This window comes from Hemitrygon akajei, chromosome 8 (assembly GCF_048418815.1).
Source record: "Hemitrygon akajei chromosome 8, sHemAka1.3, whole genome shotgun sequence".
Classification (NCBI taxonomy): Eukaryota; Metazoa; Chordata; class Chondrichthyes; order Myliobatiformes; family Dasyatidae; genus Hemitrygon; species Hemitrygon akajei.
The window spans coordinates 174,842,669-174,863,796 of NC_133131.1; the positions used below are offsets into that span (position 1 = coordinate 174,842,669).

Below are 21,128 nucleotides of genomic sequence, written 5' to 3' on the forward strand. Positions count from 1 at the left end.
TTCCTAAAATCACCTTAAAGTTATGCCACATACACAAAATGCTAGAGGGACTCAGCAGGCCAGGCAGCATCTATGGAAGAGAGTACAGTCAACGTTTCCGGTCAAGACCCTTCATCAGGACATCAGGGCCCTGATGCAGGGCCTCGGCCTGAAACACTGACCATTCACTCTTTTCCATAAATGCTACCTGACATGCTGAGTTCCTCCAGCATTTTGTGTGCGCTGCCAGAGCTTGGGTGCTGGTGCTTGAACCAGGACCCATGTCTATTCCTCCCTCACCTCCACAGCTGCAAGGTTCCCCACGGCCTTACATTTGAAATTCTCATCTAGCTGTTGAAATTCCCGAATAGCATTGCTTCTTTTTGTCTGTGGAGTCTCCTGCAGCCCCACAAGCCTCCCCAAACCCAGCACATGTCCATATCTTGCCTTCCTTACATACTCCCCACCCAGCGGCCATGCCTCTCTCCCTATATGTAAAACCTACCTCTTTGAACAAGATCAGCAACTGTGATTTATCTCAACCTTCAGTCTCAATGTTCTAACAACATAAAGCACCGTCATTTTTATCTTTATTTATTTTTAGAGGTACAGTGTGGAACTGGCTATCCTGGCCCAACAAGCCACTCCATCGAGCAGCCCACCTATTTAACTCTAGCCGAATTACAGCACAATTCACAATGACCAAAACCCTACTAACCCATAAATCTTTGGACTATGGGAAGAAACCAGAGCACTCGGAGGAAACCCACATGGTTCACATGGAGATGGTAAACTTCTTACAGACAGCACGGGATTGAACTCTGATTAAAGGTCAAGATAATGTCCAGGCAAGAAAGGTCTGCGAAGAGTATAGCTTCCCTTTGCACAGCAGGGAACCAGAGCCATTTTGCATACAGAAACAAGATAAGAATATACCAGAAAGAGTTCAGGGCACACATACCAACTAAGGGACAATTACTGCACTAATTTCAAAGTATTTAGTAGTTTCGTGAGCTGGTGCCAACTTGGAAATAGTCTGCGACTGTGGCATGTAGCCACTTTTGGGGACTCTGCAGTTCGATGTTCAATGTTCTGTGTGTTGTTTGCTCATTTTTCGTTGTTTGCACAATTTGTTCCTTTTTTGGGTGTTTGATGGGCTTTATTGTGTGGGGTTATAATGTTTCTTTGTTTTGTGGCTGCCTGCGGGAAGACAAGGCTCAGGATTGGACACTCTATACTTTGATAATAAATGTACTTTGAAACTTCAACTTTCAAGTACCTTCAGTTGTTGTTAGCTTGTAGTGTCTATTGACTTTTAACACCGGAATTGTGAATGAAGATGGATCTTGCAAGTAAACAATTCAAACATACACAGTTTACCAAACGGTCAATATCCATAACTCCTATCCAATTCTGTATAAAAATGGCATTTCTTTGTTCAGACTTCAGAACAGTGTGGTGATAGGTTCCATGCTGTCCTCCTTGTGCACCAGATTGAGGAATGAGTGAGTCCAATTAATTGACGACGGCACCAGCATATGAAGTTCAAGTCCCAGCACTGACGGAAAGATAGGGATGGAACAGAGGAGGCTAGTTACTTGGGTGGAAGGCCATTGTTGTAGAGAGACGGTGAGTAGGCACAATCATAATTCCACCCCAAGTACAGTACAATTATGGAGAGACACTAACTCCCAGTTAGAGGAAGACTGACAGTGAGAGTGGAAGATTAATGGGAGGCAGTTTTGGACGGGAAGTCAGGAGCGAACACAACAGAGGAAAGCCTCTGCATGTTGAGCTGAGAATAAGTGAACTTGCTAATGTTACCAAAGCTGAGGATGTCACCTTGTACTTTCAAAGCTCTCCAACAGCCTCTAGTGACAGACATCTGCACTGCAACAGCAGAGTGAACGAACTCACCCCAAGTGTCAGGCATGAAAAACAGTACACAATGAAAATTACTGAGCTGAGAGAAGTCAGAGCAAGGAAATATTCCTAAATAGTCAACTGGAAACATTCTTTCCATCAGTTAATTAGTCAACAGGTACGTGCCTGGCAATAAACTTAAGATAAACTATCAGAATTAAGCAGCAAAGGAAGAGACACAAAACGCTAGTGGAACTCAGCAGGTCAGTCAGCGTCTATGGAAGGCAATGAACAGACACAAAACGCTAGTGGAACTCAGCAGGTCAGTCAGCGTCGATGGAAGGCAATGAACAGACACAAAACACTAGTGGAACTCAGCAGGTCAGTCAGCGTCTATGGAAGGCAATGAACAGACACAAAACGCTAGTGGAAATCAGCAGGTCAGTCAGCGTCTATGGAAGGCAATGAACAGACACAAAACACTAGTGGAACTCAGCAGGTCAGTCAGCGTCTATGGAAGGCAATGAACAGACACAAAACGCTAGTGGAAATCAGCAGGTCAGTCAGCGTCTATGGAAGGCAATGAACAGACACAAAACGCTAGTGGAACTCAGCAGGTCAGTCAGCGTCTATGGAAGGCAATGAACAGTTGAAGTTTCAGTTCAGGACTGTAAAGAAAAAGGGGAGAGATGCCAGAAAAGAAGGTGGGAGGAGGGGAAGGAGTACAAGCTGGCAGTGATAGGAGAGAGGGAGGGTGGTAGGGTAGAGGATGAAGGAATTAGCTACACAGTGTTAGGTGGAAGAGGCAAAGGGCTGAAGGAGGAATCTAAAAGGAGAGGACAGTGGACCTCAGGAGACCGGGAAGGAGGAGGGGCACCAGAGAAAAGTGATGGGCAGGCAAGTGCTGGAGAGTATATTGGCTGGACGCATCACAGCCTGGTATGGAAGCAGCAATGTCCTTGAATGACAAACCCTACAAATACCAGTGGATACAGCCCAGTCCATCGTAGGTAAAACCTCTCCCCCAATCACTAAGCACATCAACGTGAAATGCTGCTGTAGGAAAGCAGCATCTATCACCAGGGACCCCTCAACCCCAGGCCACGCTCTCTTTTCGCTGCTGTCATCAGGAAGGTGGTCAGGAGACTCAGAACTCACATCAACAGGTTCAGGAACTGTTATTAACTTTCAACCATCAGGCTCAGGAACCGGAGGGGACAACTTCACATATCCATCACTGAAATGTTCCCACAACCCATGGATTCACTTTAAGGACTCTTCATCTCATGTTCATGATTTATTGATTGATTGATTGATTGATTATTGTTGTCTCTTGCACACTGGTTGAATGCCCAAGTGGGTCCTGTCTTTCATTGATTCTGTTATGGTTATTATTCTGTGGATTTATTGAGTCGGCCCACAAGACAATCAATCTCAGGGTTATACATGGTTACTTATATGTACTTTGATAATAAAAATACTTTGAGCTTTGAGGGAGAGAGGATGGCGCCTTCCAAGCTGCGCAATTAAAATCAGGGAACAGTTCAAACAGGAAGCAATCCACTCTGGCCACTGCTTCGATGCTGGTTGCTGGGTCGAGAAGTAACCAAAACTGATCCACATTCTCGTACTGGTAAGTAGATCACAGGTGAAGTAAACTTGAGCTGTGACCTGCAAATGCTGGGCCTGTGTTTGTCAGGGTTTAGAAGAATGAGGGGGAATCTCATTGAAACCTATTTAATATTGAAAAGCCTGGATAGAGTGCATGTGGAGAGGATGTTTCCTTTAGTGGGAGAGTCTAGAGCAGCCTTTCTCAATGCTTTTGCCTTGGAGGAACCTTTGAAATAATTTTCAGGTCTCAGGGAGACCCTGCGTAAAAATGATTCGACAGCTCACAGTCCACTAGCGAGATCAGTAAGCTGTAGATATAATCCAAAAGTAATTGTCAATGCTCTTTTGAGTAGAGAATGAATTTGTAGCCAACTTTTCTTGAAAAATAAACAGGTAGTTAGGCTTAGCTTACCTTTCTTGAAATTAATCTTTTTCTTTCCCTTTCATAAATCTTAAAAATTCATAAGCTAAGCATAATAAATTTCTGTTAAATAACTAGCTTAACCCAAATTGAGATTTAATTTTTCTAAAGTTAGGCTTAGTAGATTTAATTTAAATAAAGGTTGTAAATTGATTTTAAACATGAAAATTTATTGGCAATGTTGAATAGCAAAGTTACTAGAAACCATAAGCCAAAGTAATATGAATAAAAACATAGCCTAAGACACACTTTTACACAAGACTTTGAACAAAACATTTTCTCACTAAGTGACGTGATCAGGCTCAAATATAGACCTAGCATGTGAAACCTGTGCTTGTTTTTTTGACGTTGATTAAACAAGAAAACAGCACAAAATATGAAAACTTCACAATGTAACTCACTTCTAATCTACACAATCCACCTTTTGTAAGACTTACAATAACAGCATAGTGGGACACCAGCAGCTGAGTAGCGGCATGTCAAAGTTTCTTCTTTAGAATGAAAATTTCCCTCCAATTTTCTACCACACCAGTGGAGTTTGTTCACTCCCATAAGTCAGTCAGTGGTGTGTCAAAGGAAGATGAGGGAGGTAATTCAGGAGGGAGAGGCTGACGTCACAGCCCAAGTTGTGCGAGTCCATTCAATGCTTGGAAAACCCCCTTCATGCTCCTCGTCAGCCTACCGTCCACCCCTCTGTACAATACAGCGCTCACCAATTATCAGCCTACCGTCCTCCCCTCTGTACAATACAGAGCTCACCAATTATCAGCCTACCATCCACCCCTCTGTACAATACAACGCTCACCAATTATCAGCCTACTGTCCACCCCTCTGTACAATACAACACTCACCAATTATTAGCCTACCGTCCACCCCTCTGTACAATACAGTGGTCACCAATTACCAGCCTACCGTCCACCCCTCTGTACAATACAGCGCTCACCAATTATCAGCCTACCGTCCTCCCCTCTGTACAATACAGAGCTCACCAATTATCAGCCTACTGTCCACCCCTCTGTACAATACAGTGGTCACCAATTACCAGCCTACCGTCCACCCCTCTGTACAATACAGCGCTCACCAATTATCAGCCTACCGTCCACCCCTCTGTACAATACAGCGCTCACCAATTATCAGCCTACCGTCCACCCCTCTGTACAATACAGTGCTCACCAATTACCAGCCTACCGTCCTCCCCTCTGTATAATACAGTGCTCACCAATTACCAGCCTACCGTCCACCCCTCTGTACAATACAGTGCTCACCAATTACCAGCCTAGCGTCCTCCCCTCTGTACAATAGAGTGCTCACTGATTATCAGCCTACCGTCCTCCCCTGTACAATACAGTGTTCATCAATTATCAGTCTACCATCCTCTCCTCTGTGTAATACAGCACTCACCATCAGCCTACCTACCGTCCTCCCCTTCGTGCAATATAGCGCTCACCAAATATAAACGGCCTCCCCTACCTCACGTCAAAAACTCAGAATGGACTCAATGAAATAAACACAGTTCTACTGTGCACTGCCACACTGGGCTGAAAGAGCTCTAATGAAATGATAACGGGGCTGCTCGGTCACTGCGAGTGCTAGCATTGTACATCCCGCGGTTCAAAAACCAACATCTATTTTTTAAAATCATTTTCTCTCGCAGAACCCTTGTCAAGAACCAGAGAGCACAGCCTCAGAGTTGAAGGATGTCCATTTTCAAAAAGCGATTATGAGGAATTTCTTTAGCCAGAGGATGGTGAATCTGTGGAATTCATTGTCACAGCTGGCTGTTGAGGCCATGTCATTGAGTTTATTTAAAGTCGAGGTCGATAGGTTCTTGCTTAGTGTGTCAAAGGTTACAGGAAGAAGGCAAGAGAATAGAATTGAGAGGAATAATAAATCAGCCACGATGGAACATGGAGCAGACTCGATAGGCCAAGTGGCTTAATTCTGCTCCTATGCCTTGTGCTCTAAAGATCCCACTAGTGTTTAACCATGATGAGTTCAATCCTAGAAACACAGAAAGCCTACAGCACAATACCACAAAACCGTGCCGAACATGTCCCTACCTTAGAAATTACCTAGTATTACCCATAGTCCTCTATTTTTCTGAGCTCCATGTAGCCATCCAGGGGTCTCTTAAAGACGCCATAGTATCTGCCTCCACCACCATTGCTGGCAGCCCATTCCACGCACTCACCACTCCTTGTGTAAAAAAAAACTTATCCCTGACATCGACTCTGTACCTAATTCCAAGCACCTTAAAACTATGCCCTCTCATGCTGGCCATTTCAGCCCTGGGAAAAAGCCTCTGACTATCCACATCATTCAATGCCTCTCATCATCTTATACACCTCCATCAGGTCACCTCTCATCCTCCGTCGCTCCAAGGAGAAAAGGCCGAGTTCAATCAACCTATTCTCATAAGGCATGCTCCCTAATCCAGGCAATGTCCTTGTAAATCTCCTCTGCACCCTTTCTATGGCTTCCTAATCCTTCCTGTAGTGAGACGACCAGAGCTGAGCACAGTACTCCAAGTGGGGTCTGAGCAGGGTCCTATATAGTTGCAACATTACCTCTTGGCTCCTAAACTCAATCCCACAATTGATGAAGGCCAATGCACTGTATGCTTTCTTAACCACAGAGTCCATCTGCATAGCAGCTTTGAGTGTCCTATGGACTCGGACCCCAAGATCCCGCTGATCCTCCACACTGCCAAGAGTCTTAACATTAATATTATATTCTGCCATCATATTTGACCTACCAAAATGAACCACCTCACACTTATCTGGGTTGAACTCCATCTGCCATTTCTCAGCCCAGATTTGCATCCTATCAATGTCCCGCTGTAACATCTGACAGCCCTCCACACTATCCACAACACCTCCAACCTTTGTGTCATCAGCAAACTTACTAACCCATCCCTCCACTTCCTCATCCAGGTCATCTATAAAAATCACGAAGAGTAGGGGTCCCAGAACAGATCCTTGAGGCACATCACTGGTCACCGGCCTCCATGCAGAATATGACCCGTCTACAATCACTCTTTGCCTTCTGTGGCAAGCTAGTTCTGGATCCACAAAGCAAGGTCCCCTTGGATCTCATGCCTCCTTATTTTCACTATAAGCTTTGCATGGGGTTCCTTGCAATCCTCCACCACTTTTTAGGCAGCAAGTTTCAGACGCCCAACTAAATGCTTTTGTTATCCCCCACTCATCCTTCTACCACTTACTTTAAATCTACCTTCCTGGTTACTGAGGTCTCTGAAGAAAGAAATCTTCCTATTTGACTTGTCTGGGCCCCTCAATTTTACACACCTCAATTACGTCTTGTCTCCAACTCCACTGTTCCAAAGAAAACAGGCATAGCTTATCCAATCTTACCTTGTTGCTGCAATTTTCCAGTCCCGGTAACATTCCTCTAAATCTCCCCTGCACCCTCTCCAGTTCAATCACCCAGTTCAATCCCTGTAATATGGTGGCTAGAGCTACACACAGAACAAAAACTGTGGCGTAACTCACCCTGCATGCAGTTCCAGTATAATTGTCCAGTTCTATACTTCTATTAATAATAGAAAAGCACCCCAAATAATTTTATTTTGAGGTGATTGGAGGAATTTTTAAGGTGACTGGGCATAATTTTTGTGTGACTGGATTCAACGCCTCAGCTAACAAATGCCAAAACACATATGGCTTCTGAATAACTCAGTCAACTTGCACTGCAACCCTGAGGGATCTATGGACATGGAGCCCAAGATCCCTCTGTTCCTGCACACTGATAAGAATCCTATTAACCCTGTGTTCTGGCTTTATCAAAGCCATAAACGAAGAAAATTTAGTATAAAGAATGTATTATTCATTGATTCTGTCATGGTTATGAGATTTAATGAGTATGCCCACAAAAAACAAATCTCAAGGTTCGTATACATAAAGGAGCTTCAATAAAATTTCGATTAAACTTACTTTGAACGTTGAGTCCTCATAGTCCACCACTGTCCTCATACTCGGTGTCTACATTCCCCCCAGTGCTAATGTTAAGGAGGCGTTCTGTGAATTGTATGAGGCTATTAGCGAACTGCAGAACGCACACCCTGATGGTCTGTTTATTGCCGCCAGATATTTTAACCACGTGAACCTTAAGTCAGTGCTCCCCAAATTCCATCAGTATGTGGACTTTGCAATGAGGGGGGAGAACATGTTGGACCCGGTTTACACAAACATCCCGACGTGTACCGGGCGGAGCCCCGCCCCCACCTCGGTTACTCAGACCACATCTCTGTTATGCTAATCCCAGCATACAGACCGCTTGTCAGACGCTCCAGATCAATTCAGAAGCAGGTGAAAAGCTGGCCAGCAGGAGCCATCTCTGCTCTTCAAGATTGCTTTGAGCACACTGACTGGCACATGTTCAGGGAGGCTGCAACCGATGGCGACTCTACCAACTTAGAGGAGTACACGGCATCAGTCACTAGCTACATCAGCAAATGCATCGATGATGCCACTATGGCCAAGATCATCACTACACTCGCTAACCAGAAGCCATGGATGACCGTGGAGGTGCGTGTGCTGCTGAGGACCCGTGACTCTGCCTTCAGAGCAGGCGACAAGGCAGCCCTACCAACAGCAAGGGCCAAACTGTCCCGAGCCATCAGAGAGGCAAAGCGTGCACACGCCCAGTGAATCTACAGCCACTACCAGGATAGCAGCGATACGCGGCGCATGTGGAAGGGCATCCAGGACATCACCAATTACAGGACAACATCACCTGACTGTGCGAGTGATGCCTCCTTCCCAGATGCACTGAACAACTTCTACGCCTGTTTTGAGGTGGAAAATGACGTGGCGGCGAGGAAATCCACCCCTCTTACAAATGACCATAGCCGATGTGAGAAGAACCCTGTGCAGGGTCAACGCACGGAAGGCTGCTGGACTAGACAATATTCCTGGTAGAGTGCTCAGAGGATGTGCAGACCAGCTAGCAGATGTTCTCACTGACATCTTCAACATCTCCCTGAGCAGCGCCACCGTTCCAACGTGCTTCAAGGCCGCCACCATCATCCCCGTGCCGAAGTCTTCACTGTCCTGCCTCAATGACTACTGTCCCGTTGCACTCACATCCATCATTATGAAGTGTTTCGAAAGGCTCGTCATGAGGCATATCAAGACCCTGCCGCCCCCCTCACTAGACACCCTGCAGTTTGCGTACCGTCCCAACCATTCAACAGACGATGCCATTGCCATCACCCTCCACCTGGCCCTAACCACCTGGACAAAAAAGACAGCATCCGTACGTTCGGATGCTGTTCATAGACTTGAGTTCAGCATTCAACACAATCATCCCTCAGAAACTGATTGGAAAGCTGGGCCTACTGGGCCTGAACACCTCCCTCTGCAACTGGATTCTAGACTTCCTGACTGGGAGACCTCAGTCAGTCCGGATCGGGAGCAGCATCTCCAACACCATCACACTGAGCACGGGGGCTCCCCAGCGTTGTGTGCTCAGTCCACTGCTGTTCACTCTGCTGACCCACGACTGTGCTGCAACACACAGCTCGAACCACATCATCAAGTTCACCGATGACACGACCGTGGTGGGTCTCATCAGCAAGAACGAGTCAGCTTACAGAGAGGAGGTGCAGCAGCTAACGGACTGGTGCAGAGCCAACAACCTGTCTCTGAATGTGAACAAACGAGATGGTTGTTGACTTCAGGAGGGCACGGAGTGACCACTCCCCGCTGAACATCGACGGCTCCTCGGTAGAGATCGTTAAGAGCACCAAATTTCTTGGGGTTCACCTGGTGGAGAATCTCATCTGGTCCCTCAACACCAGCTCCATAGCAAAGAAAGCCCATCTCCTACCCCCCATCCTCATCACATTCTACAGGGGTTGTATTGAGAGCATCCTGAGCAGCTGCATCACTGCCTGGTTCAGAAATTGCACCATCTCGGATCGCAAGACCCTGCAGCGGATAGTGAGGTCAGCTGAGACGATCATCAGGGTCTGTCTTCCCGCCATCATGGACATTTACACCACACACTGCATCCGCAAAGCAAACAGCATTATGAAGGACCCCACGCACCCCTCATACAAACTCTTCTCCCTCCTGCCGTCTGAGAAAAGGCACTGAAGCATTCGGGCTCTCACGACCAGACTATGTAATAGTTTCTTCCCCCAAGCCATCAGACTCCTCAATACCCAGAGCCTGGACTGACACCAACTTACTGCCCTCTATTGTGCCTATTGTCTTGTTTATTATTTATTGTCATGCCTGCACTTTATGCAGTCCTGAGTAGGTCTGTAGTCTAGTCTAGGTTTTGTACTGTTTCATGTAACACCATGGTCCTGAAAAACGTTGTCTCATTTTTACTGTGTACTGTACCAGCAGTTATGGTCAAAATGACGATAAAAAGTGACTTGACTTGACTTGAGTGTATACGTCACCCTATACTAACTTGAGATTCATTTTCTTGCAGGCATTTACATAAACAAAAACTGATAAATAAACAACGTGCGAAAGAAGACAAATTGTACAAATAAAAGCAATAAATAATACCGAGAACATGAGTTGAAGAGTCCTTGAAAGTGAGTTTGCAGCTCGTGTGATCAGTTTGGGTGTCACAGGTAGTTTATTTTACACGGTGAACAGTGGATGTGTGGATACCCTGCCAGGGGTGGTGATAGAGGCAGGTACATTAACGAGATTCTGAGATATGCACATGGACGATAGAAAAACAGAGGCCAATGTGGGAGCCGGGTGACAGGGTCAAGATATGTTTCTACTGAAGGTGTAAGGTGCTCCTTCCCTCTGCTAGCTTGCAGGTCACCCTTGTATGAGGTGTAGCACTTGCTTAGCCCCAGATCAGGGTCACGTGAAGCCATGGGACCAGCTGCTGGATGGTTATGTGACCACTGGCACCAGGCAGACAACCTCTGAAGAGTATCGATGTCAATAATGGCTGGGGACCCATCTTACATAGACACGGCCCAGAAGGCGGCAATGGCAAACCACTTCTGCAGAAAAATTAGCCAAGAGCAATCTCGGTAGTGGACTGTGATCACCAACGTCATGGCACATAATGATGACGATGATGATGTGGAAGTAGGTTAAAAGGTCGGCACAGCACTGTGGCTGATGGGCCAGTGCTGTATTGTACTATTCTATGTTCTAAATGTTTTCTTAACCCCCTTATTGATCAGTCTGCTACCTTTAAAACGCCTACCGACAAGTTCCCTCTTTTCCCTGCCTTACTACACCTCACCAAATCCATCTTCCGAATACATCAGTACAGCCCCTTCAGCCCACAATGTGCCGGCCATGAAACTAAACCTATCTAGCTGAATGTGATCCATATCCCTCCATTCCCTGCATGTTCATGCACCAGTGTAAATGCCTTTATCGTCTCTGCTTTCACCACCACCCTTGGAAACACATTTCAGGTGCCCACCACTCTCAGCAAGGGGGCAGACAAAAGTTATCAGAGGCAGAAAGTGCGCTGGACAACCTTGATGTTCCGGTGGGGCTGGGTATGTCAGGGAGGGAGTAGAAAGTCTCTGCGTTGACAAGGCCCCGGTTCTTGACATCAATGAGGAGGCTGTGGGTGCCGAGGAAGTTGGCTCCCAGCAGGGGTGTAGACACCACTGCCAACACAAAATTCCCGCTGAACTTCTGTCTGTCATTGCCATCTCACGCTACCAAAAGTCCGGATGGTGCTGCCGTTTGCAGCCTTGAGAGACGGCCCATGTGCCCCAGTGAGTATGTCCAATTTAGCTGTGAGCAGGCTGCTCACCTGCGTGCCTGTGTCACAGAGGAAACAGAGTCTGTAATGAACAACAAACTGCCTGATCTGCCAACGACCACAGCAGCTAACGGGTGCTGGCCATTCTGTTTCCCGACTCCATAAACCCACAGGGTGGGCGGCACTTCTTAGTTCTCGGCCCAAACCTTGCATGGTAGAGGCACAGGGTGGGAGACCATTGTTGAGCTGTGGCAATCATGTCATGATAAGGTGACGGCTAGGCAGCAAAGTCGTCCAGCCATGTGGTCACACAGGCCCTCTTGGATGATGGAAAACACCTCGCCAGCCTCTCTCGCTAGAGCCTGGAGGTCTTTGAGGGGAGAGCCTGCCAGAGCCAACTGCACCTCGCCTGGTAGTTGTTGCAGGAAAAGCTCTCTGTAGATGAAACACGGCTGTTGGAGGGACAACATGTGGTCCATCAACTCCGACAGCTTGGAGTCGCCAAAGCCAGGCAGAAAGTTTGGAAGTCTCCAGAAGGAGTTGCTTCTCATACCTGCTGACTTCTGGAGGTGCTGTAGAATGCTCATCACCCTGGTCGCTGTACAGCTGTCTCACGCTGTGACAACGTAATATTTTGTGTCAGCGTGCGAGATTCCCTGCACTGCTAAAGTGAACCAAACGGCAACATGTTCCGGCCAGAGTTCAGGGAGCTTAAGAGCAAAGGCGTTTGCAGTCATGATTGTAAAATGAGCGAAATCACTCCGGAATGTCCAGAGGAGCATCAGGGTCACAAAGTAGGAGTGTCGACAAAAATTGACACAAGTGCAATTACTTCTAATGTACACTTAATCGAAACCGTCAACAATTGGTGACTTCATATATATATGAAAATGTCCCATCCCCAAAACATAACAACACACAACGTAACACTTTACAGGGCAACCTTAACCCTTAAGAATTCTGCCTAATGAAATTAAGGAGTCCCGACACTGCCTGTTTATCTTCTCTGGCGAACACAACATTTTATAAACTTCTATCAGGTTGCCCCAGTCTCTGACTCCAGAGAAAACCTTTCCTTATAGCTAATACTCTATAATCCTGGAAAAACCCTAGTGAACCTCTCCAAAGCCTCCACATCCTTCCTGTAATGGGGCGATCAGAACTGCACACTGCACTCCAGATGTGGGCTAACCAAAGATTTATATAGCTGCAAATGACTTCCTGACTCTCATACTCAGTGACGGGGCCAACGAAGGCAAGAATGTCATTAACCACCTTAACCATTTCTGTTACTACTTCAAGAAGCTCTGGACTTGCATCCCAGGATTCTTCTGTACTCAATACTCCCAAGGATCTTGCCATTTATTGCATACTTTCCCTTACACTTCACTTACCAAGTTGCAATACTTTACAGTTTATTTTCTTTGTAATTTGGAGATACAGCTTGGTAGCAGGTCTTTCTGGCCCAACGAGCCCACGACACCCAATTATAGCCATGTGACAAATTAACCTACTACTAGCCAGCAGGTCTTTGGAACGAGAGCACCCGGAGGAAATCCACGTAGGAACGGAGAGAACATACAAACTCCTTACAGATAACAGTGGGAATTGAACCTGGGTCACTGGCGTTGGAAAGTTATGCTAACCTTGTTACTGTGCCACCTGGATAAACTCCATCTGCCATTTTTCTACTCACATCTACAACTAACCCCTCTCCTGTAGTGTCCTTTTACAAGCTTCTTCACTGTCTGTCACATAATTAACTCACTTCATGCAAGGTCCTTGCAGAGACTCAAAAGTTGAACAATACTTCATAGTGTTTGCAACAATGGTCCCATCATAGAGTCACAGAACACTACAGCACAGAAACAGGCCCTCTGTCCTATCTAGTCCATGCTGAACTATTACCCTGCCTAATCCCTTCAACCTGTACCAAGGCCATGTCACTCCATCCATGTACTTACCCAAACTTCTCTTCAATGTTGCAATCAAACCTGCATCCACTGGCAGCTCATTCCACACACTCACCACCCAATCAGTGAAAATACCTCCCCCCCCAAGATTCCCTTAAATATTTCACCTTTCACCTTTAACCCATGACCTCTAGTTCTAGCCTCACCCAACCTCAGCGGAAAAAGCCTGTTTCCATTTACCCTACCTATACCCCTCATAATTTTGTACACCGCTCAGCCCCAGTGCTTTGTTCTAACCTCTGGGTTCCGATATGCAGGCAGGTATCAGGGTCTCACAACCATTTAGAAACATAACTCAAAAAGATTAATTCACACCTGATGTGGGTCAAACTTGGCATCTCCAAACTGTCCCTTCTGAATCCTGTGAACAAGGTCTATTTGTTCATCTGTAAGCCGGATGTCAGTGCCAGTCATCTTATCTGGAACGGTACGCCTGTGGACAAGAAGCAAGCGATAATAGGACCATAGGACATAGGAGCAGAAACAGACCATCGACTCTACTCCGACATGCAGAGTACAAAGTACATTTATTATCAAAGTGTGTATACATTATACAGCCTTGAGATTTGCCTCCTTACAGGCAGCCACAAAACAAGAAACCCAAAAGAACCCATAAAAAAAGACCCAAAGTGCAGAGAGAAAAAAACCACAAATTGTGCAAACAATAAAAGCAAGCAAACAGCATTTAGAATGAAAGTGAGTCCTCAGACACGGACCCCGGAGCAGGCCCGCAACATCAGCCTCAGTTCAGTGCACCGCGGAGTAAACACTGTGGGGCCTGCACACACGAAGCCTGAAGCAGGCCACAGCCTCAGCACAGTGCATCACAGAGTAAACTTCATGGAGCAGCAGGCAGAACAACTGTGGGTTTATTACCCTCTCAACCCCACTCTCCTGTCTTCTCTCCATAACATTTGATACCCTGACTATCAAGAACCTATCAACCTCTGCTTTAAATATATCCAATATACAAATTGCCACCTGTTGCAATGAATTTCACGATTCACCAGCCTCTGGCTAAAGAACTTCCTCTGCATCCCTGTTCTAAAGGGATGTCCTTCTATTCTGCAGCTGTGCCCTCTGGTCCTAGACTGCCCCACTAAAGGAAACAGAATATAAATTTATTCATTATCCATACCAGTAATCCGGATTCTCCATTTTATCCAGAAATTCATCCAGTTCATCCTTATTTCGGATTGGTTTGTAGATCTTTTTCCCATCTAAGTCATATCCAATGTGTGGATAGTCTTTGTACCATTCCATAGGGATATTACCCACAGTATTCCGGATATCCTACGAAAGTGTTGGGAAAATAAAAGACATTTAATTTCATCCAAATAAAAATATATTACTGACACATACAAAATGCTGGAGGAGCTCAGCAGGTCAGGCAGCATCTATGGAAAGGAATAAACAGTTGGCGTTTACATTACAGACTAATAATCATAATTAAAGGCCAAGATCAAAAGTTATTATTCCATCAAATATCATCAACAGTGCCAAGGTTTCCAGCTTCAAGTTCCCAGGAATGAACATCCTGTTCTGGTTCAACCCCGTACATGACACAGCCAAGAACGCTCTCCACGTCCTACAGAGGCTAAATAAATACCTCCTTTCACCCTCACCACATTTTAATTGGCACAACAACTTAAAGCATCGCATCCAGATGCATTACGGTTTGGTGCGGCAATTGCTCTGCCCAAGTTTCCAAGAAACTGCAAAGAATCTTGCACACACAGCTCAGCACGTCACGGAAAGCAGCCTCCCTCTGTGGACTGTCTACACTTCTTGCTGCCTCAGTAAAGAAGCCAACATAATTAAAGACTTCATCCATCCCAGACATTCTCCCTTCTCCCCCCTCCCATCGGGCAGAGATACAAAAGCCTGAAAGCATGCCCCACCAGGCTCAATGACAGATTCTATTCCCATGTTACAAGACCATTGAACGGTTTCCTAGTACGATACGATGGACTCCTGATCTCAATCTGCCTGTACGGCACTTCCCCTGTAACTGTAACACTACATTCTGCATTGTTATTGTTCTCCCCGTACTACCTCAACACACTGTTGATCGGCAAGGCTGGCATGCAAAGCAAAGCTTTTCCCTCTACCTCAGAGCAGTGAAAATAATCGATCAATTTACCAAACTTCCATTAACAGAACAACACCCACAAAGAGCTGGAGGAACTCAGCAGGTCAGGCAGCACCTACAGTGAGGAATGAACAGTCAATATGTCAAGCATTGGCCAGTGTCAGAATTTCTTGTTTGTACAACGTGGACATTGGTCAAGGAGTCTTAATAAGAAATCAGATTTTGTGTTGTTAGACATGGCACTCAAGACGCAAGAACACTGAATCCCTGGCAGAGAATTTATTATATTTACCTATTAGTGACATTTACCGGGAGCTTAGCAGACAAAGGGCCGGAAGCATTGTTGAGGATCCCTAACACCCACCACACAATCTCTCTGACCCACCACCGTCAGGAAGGAGGTTCAGGAGCATCAGGACTAGGGCTGGCAGACTGGGTGACAGCTTCTTCCCTCAGGCTGGTGAATACCCTGTCACCACCGAGATCTCGTCACTGGGACAGTGAGCTGTTTGCTGCTTATCCATGCTGTGCACTACATGCATTTTGAATTATATTTTATTTCATTAACTTTTCATGGTAATATTTTGTTTTATGTGCTACGTCTGATATGTTTTGTGGGTGGACTGTGGTCCAGAGGAACAATTTTTCCTTTGGCTGTATACATGTATGCAGATGCCTTTTGAAAGTTCTGATTGAATCTGCTTCTGCTACCATAATTCTTCAGCAAAATATTATCTACTCTCTCTGCTTTCCTCCAGCAGAATCATCTTAAAACCTGCTGCTCCACCCTTCCTGGTGACAAGCCATCTTGTCACCACCTTCAGCACCCTTGCCTCCACCCAAGCCAACAGGCAATGCCTCTTTTGTATTACCGGCTGCAATTTTACTGAGAACTCTAGACGGTGCTAAATAATGTATTTCACCACACAATTACCTGAGCAGTGTGGCTGGATATTCAACATTCAATTACATGCAACTGAAGCTGAATTCCTCTCAGCCACTGTCAGGTCGATTTTCAATACTCAGAACATGGTGAAGGAAAGCGATTTCTGAAGTGGAACGATGATGCAGTTAACACTCTGTGATGCAAAGCTCAAGAAAATATAGCTGAAAGTAGCTGCAAATGCAGTCTGAGCAAGAGCCGCTGCGGCAGAGGACTAGTCTACACTTGCTATCGGCTGAGGGTGCTCATAACTAGTAGGCAATTAGTGCAACCAGATCCAAAAATACAAAGCAGGAGTGAAGATTCAACTCTCAATGGGTCAGAAGGTGTAAAAGCTTTTGAAATGCAGCTCTTACATCTTACAGGGTTGCTGTAGCACTGTGGAAACTCCCACTTTGATGGTGGCAACGTGCTACATTGCTCAGAGCAGGTGACTAAATTCAGTGGCCACTTTATTAAGTACCTCCTGTACCTAATAACACGGCCACGAGTGTATGTTTGTGGTCTTCTGCTGACCACTGTTGTATTATACGATGCTGCCCCCAGTCTGGCCATTCTCCTTATTAACAAGGCCATTTTCACTGAGAGAACTGCCACTCACTGGATGCTTTTTGTTTTTCCACACCATTCTCTGTAAAGTCCAGAGAGTGTTGTGCCTGAAAATCGCAGGAGATCAGCAGCTTCTGAGTTACTCAAACCACCCCATCTGGCACCAAAGATCACTCCATGGTCAGTCACCTAGATCACATTTCTTCCCCACTCTGATGTTTGGTCTGAACAACAACTGAACCTCTTGACCACTTTTGCATGTTTTTATGCATTGAGTTGCTGCCACACGATTGGCTGATTAGATATTTGCACTAACGAGCAGGTGTACAGGTATACCTAATAAAGTGGCCAAGGAACTCAGCCAGGACCCTTGTCAGAAAAAATGGCTGCAACACACCAAACGTATCGGCACTCCACGAGCTGATACTCTCAAGGGAGAAATATAGCCAATTCCCTCCAAATCATTTCAACAGGATTATTTGAAAGCTCTGGCTTTCCCATAAAGGCAAAATAGAGTGGTGGCTCAGGGCAAACCATAATTTCCCATCCCACTGTCTGATGTAACTTAGGAGAGGCACCATAGTGTAGTAGATAGTGTAAGGCTACTGCAGTGCCAATGTGGGTTCAATTCCCGCCACTGTCTATCAGGAGTTTGAACTTTCTCCCCTTGACCGCATGGTCTTATGGTCTTTTTACACTAGTTATTCTTTATACAAAACCAGTTTAATGCGGTGTATAATTGTACGAAACACCACCAAGACTGACTGCGGAGGGGGGAGGGCTGGGAGTGGGTCTAGCAACCCCCGAGCGATGGAAACACCCGAAGTTCCAAAGACCTCATCCCTGGGACAGGAAGGATCTTCACCTGGAAGACATACAAAGTCACGTGGTAAAAGCAGAAGCCAGAGGGCTGATCGAACTTCGGCCCAGGATAGAGGACTCTGGCGAGCTGTGGGCAGCGGCCTATGCTCCAGGAGGGGCGATGGGCTTAAGAAGTGCAACACAAAATCAGGGTGAGATTGGTTATCAAAGGATTCCTGGTAAATTTATTATCAAAGTATATATCTGTGTCACATAAACAACCATGAGATTCATTTTCCTGTGGATAATACTTAATGGAAGGTATTCTTTCAGATGGTATATATAATTGTCTGGATAGACAGGGTCTGATTAGGAACAGTCAGCATGGATTTGTGTGTGGAAGGTCATGTTTGACAAATCTTATTGAATTTTTTGAAGAGGTTACAAGGAAAATTGATGAGGGTAAAGCAGTGGATGTTGTCCATATGGATTTCAGTAAGGCCTTTGACAAGGTTCCACACGGAAGGTTAGTTAGGAAGGTTCAATCGTTAGGTATTAATATTGAAGTAGTAAAATGGATTCAACAGTGGCTGGATGGGAGATGCCAGAGAGTGTTGGTGGACAACTGTTTGTCAGGTTGGAGGCCGGTGACTAGTGGTGTGCCTCAGGGATCTGAACTGGGTCCAATGTTGTTTGTCATATACATTAATGATCTGGATGATGGGGTGGTAAATTGGATTAGTAAGTATGCAGATGATACTAAGATAGGTGGCGTTGTTGATAATGAAGTAGGTTTTCAAAGCTTGCAGAGAGATTTAGGCTAGTTGGAAGAGTGGGCTGAACGATGGCAGATGGAGTTTAATGCTGATAAGTGTGAAGTGCTACATTTTGGTAGGACTAATCAAAATAGGACATACATGGTAAATAGTAGGGCATGCAGTAGAACAGAGTGATCTAGGAATAATGGTGCATAGTTCCCTGAAGGTGAAATCTCATGTGGATAGGGTGGTGATGAAAGCTTTTGGTATGCTGTCCTTTATAAATCAGAGCATTGAGTATAGGAGTTGGGATGTAATGTTAAAATTGTACAAGGCATTGGTGAGGCCAAATTTGGAGTATTGTGTACAGTTCTGGTCACCGAATTATAGGAAAGATGTCGACAAAATAGAGAGAGTACAGAGGAGATTTACTAGAATGTTACCTGGGTTTCAGCATTTAAGTTACAGAGAAAGGTTGAACAAGTTAAGTCTTTATTCTTTGGAGCATAGAAGGTTGAGGGGGGACTTGATAGAGGTATTTAAAATTATGAGGGGGATAGATAGAGTTGACATGGATAGGCTTTTTCCATTGAGAGTAGGGGAGATTCAAACAAGAGGACATGAGAGTTAGGGCGCAAAAGTTTAGGGGTAACACGAGGGGAAACTTCTTTATTTAGAGAGTGGTAGCTGTGTGGAATGAGCTTCCAGTAGAAGTGGTAGAGGCAGGTTTGATATTGTCATTTAAAAAAAAAAATTGGACAGGTATATGGACAGGAAAGGAATGGAGGGTTATGGGCTGTGTGCAGGTAGGTAGGACTAGGTAAGAGTAAGCGTTCGGCATGAACTAGAAAGGCTGAGATGGCCTGTTTTCGTGCTGTAATTGTTATAAAGTTATATAATCACAGTAAATGTATCCTGCGGTGGGAGGGAGAACAGCCAGAGCTCGTGGTACATATCGGTACCAATGACATAGGTCGGAAAAGGGAAGAGGTCCTGAAAACAGACTACAGGGAGTTAGGAAGGAAATTGAAAAGCAGGACGGCAAAGGTAGTAATCTTGGGATTACTGCCTGTGCTACACATTAGTGAGTATAGGAATAGAATGAGGTGGAGGATAAATGCGTGGCTGAGGGATTGGAGCAGGGGGCAGGGATTCAGATTTCTGGATCATTGGGACCTCTTCTGGCACAGGTGTGATCTGTACAAAAAGGACGGGTTGCACTTGAATCCCAGGGGGACCAATATCCTGGTGGGGAGGTTTGCTAAAGCTACTGGAGAGAGTTGAAACTAGAATTGTTGGGGGGTAGGAACCGAACTGAAGAGACTGGGGAAGAAGAGGTTAGCTCACAAATAGAGAAAGCTTATAGACAGTGCAAGAGGGAGGTTAGGCAGGTGATAGAGAAGGGATGCACTCAGACCAAAGGTTTGAGATGTGTCTATTTTAACGCAAGGAGCGTTGTGAACAAAGCAGATGAGCTTAGAGCGTGGATCAGTACTTGGAGATATGATGTGGTGGCCATTACAGAGACTCAGGAACAGGAATGGTTACTTCAAGTGCTGGGTTTTAGATGTTTCAGAAAGGACAGGGAGGGAGGCAAAAGAGGTGGGGGCGTGGCACTGTGATCAAAGATAGTGCCACGGCTGAAGAAAAGGTGGACGCCATGGGGGGATTGTCTACAGAGTCTCTGTGGGTGCAGGTTAGGAACAGGAAGGGGTCAATAACTTTACTGGGTGTTCTTTTATAGGCTGCCCAATAGTAACAGGGATATCGAGGAGCAGATAGGGAAACAGATCCTGGAAAAGAGTAATAATAACAGAGTTGTCGTGATGAGAGATTTAAATTTTCCAAATATCGATTGGCATCTCCCTAGAGTAATGGGTTTAGATGGGGTGGAGTTTGTCAGGTGTGTTGAGGAAGGTTTTAGTATTGGGAAATGAACCTGGTCAGGTGTCAGATCTCTCGGTGGGAGAGCATTTTGGAGATAGTGATCATAATTCTATCTCCTTTACAATAGCATTGGAGAGAGATAGGAACAGACAAGTTAGAAAAGCGTTTAATTGGAGTAAGGGGAATTATGAGGCTATCAGGCAGAAAATTGAAGGCTTAAATTGGAAACATGTTCTCAGGGAAAAGTACGGAAGGAATGTGGCAAACATTCAAGGAATATTTGTGTGGAGTTCTGTATAGGTACATTCCAATGAGATAGGGAAGTTATGGTAGGGTACAGGAACCGTGGTGTACAACGGCTGTAATAAATCTAGTCAAGAAGAAAAGAAAAGCTTACAAAAGGTTCAGAGAGCTAGGTAACTTTAGAGATCTGGAAGATTATAAGGCTACTAGGAAGGAACTTAAGAATGAAATTAGGAGAGCCAGAAGGTGCCATGAGAAGGCCTTGGCGGGCAGAATTAAG

The 21,128-nt window shown here is 45.5% G+C and overlaps 1 protein-coding gene across 1 annotated transcript in view; it reads right to left on the reverse strand.

Annotated features, from left to right (window-relative positions):
• Positions 1-21,128, reverse strand: part of bop1 (BOP1 ribosomal biogenesis factor) — a 238,685-nt gene that overhangs the window by 58,469 nt on the left and 159,088 nt on the right. Inside the window, exons 4-5 of the mRNA XM_073055147.1 lie at positions 14,714-14,868; positions 13,891-14,008 (exon numbers count right to left, since the gene is read on the reverse strand). Coding sequence (XP_072911248.1) covers positions 13,891-14,008; positions 14,714-14,868 — 273 coding nt within the window. The remainder of the gene's footprint in view (positions 1-13,890; positions 14,009-14,713; positions 14,869-21,128) is intronic.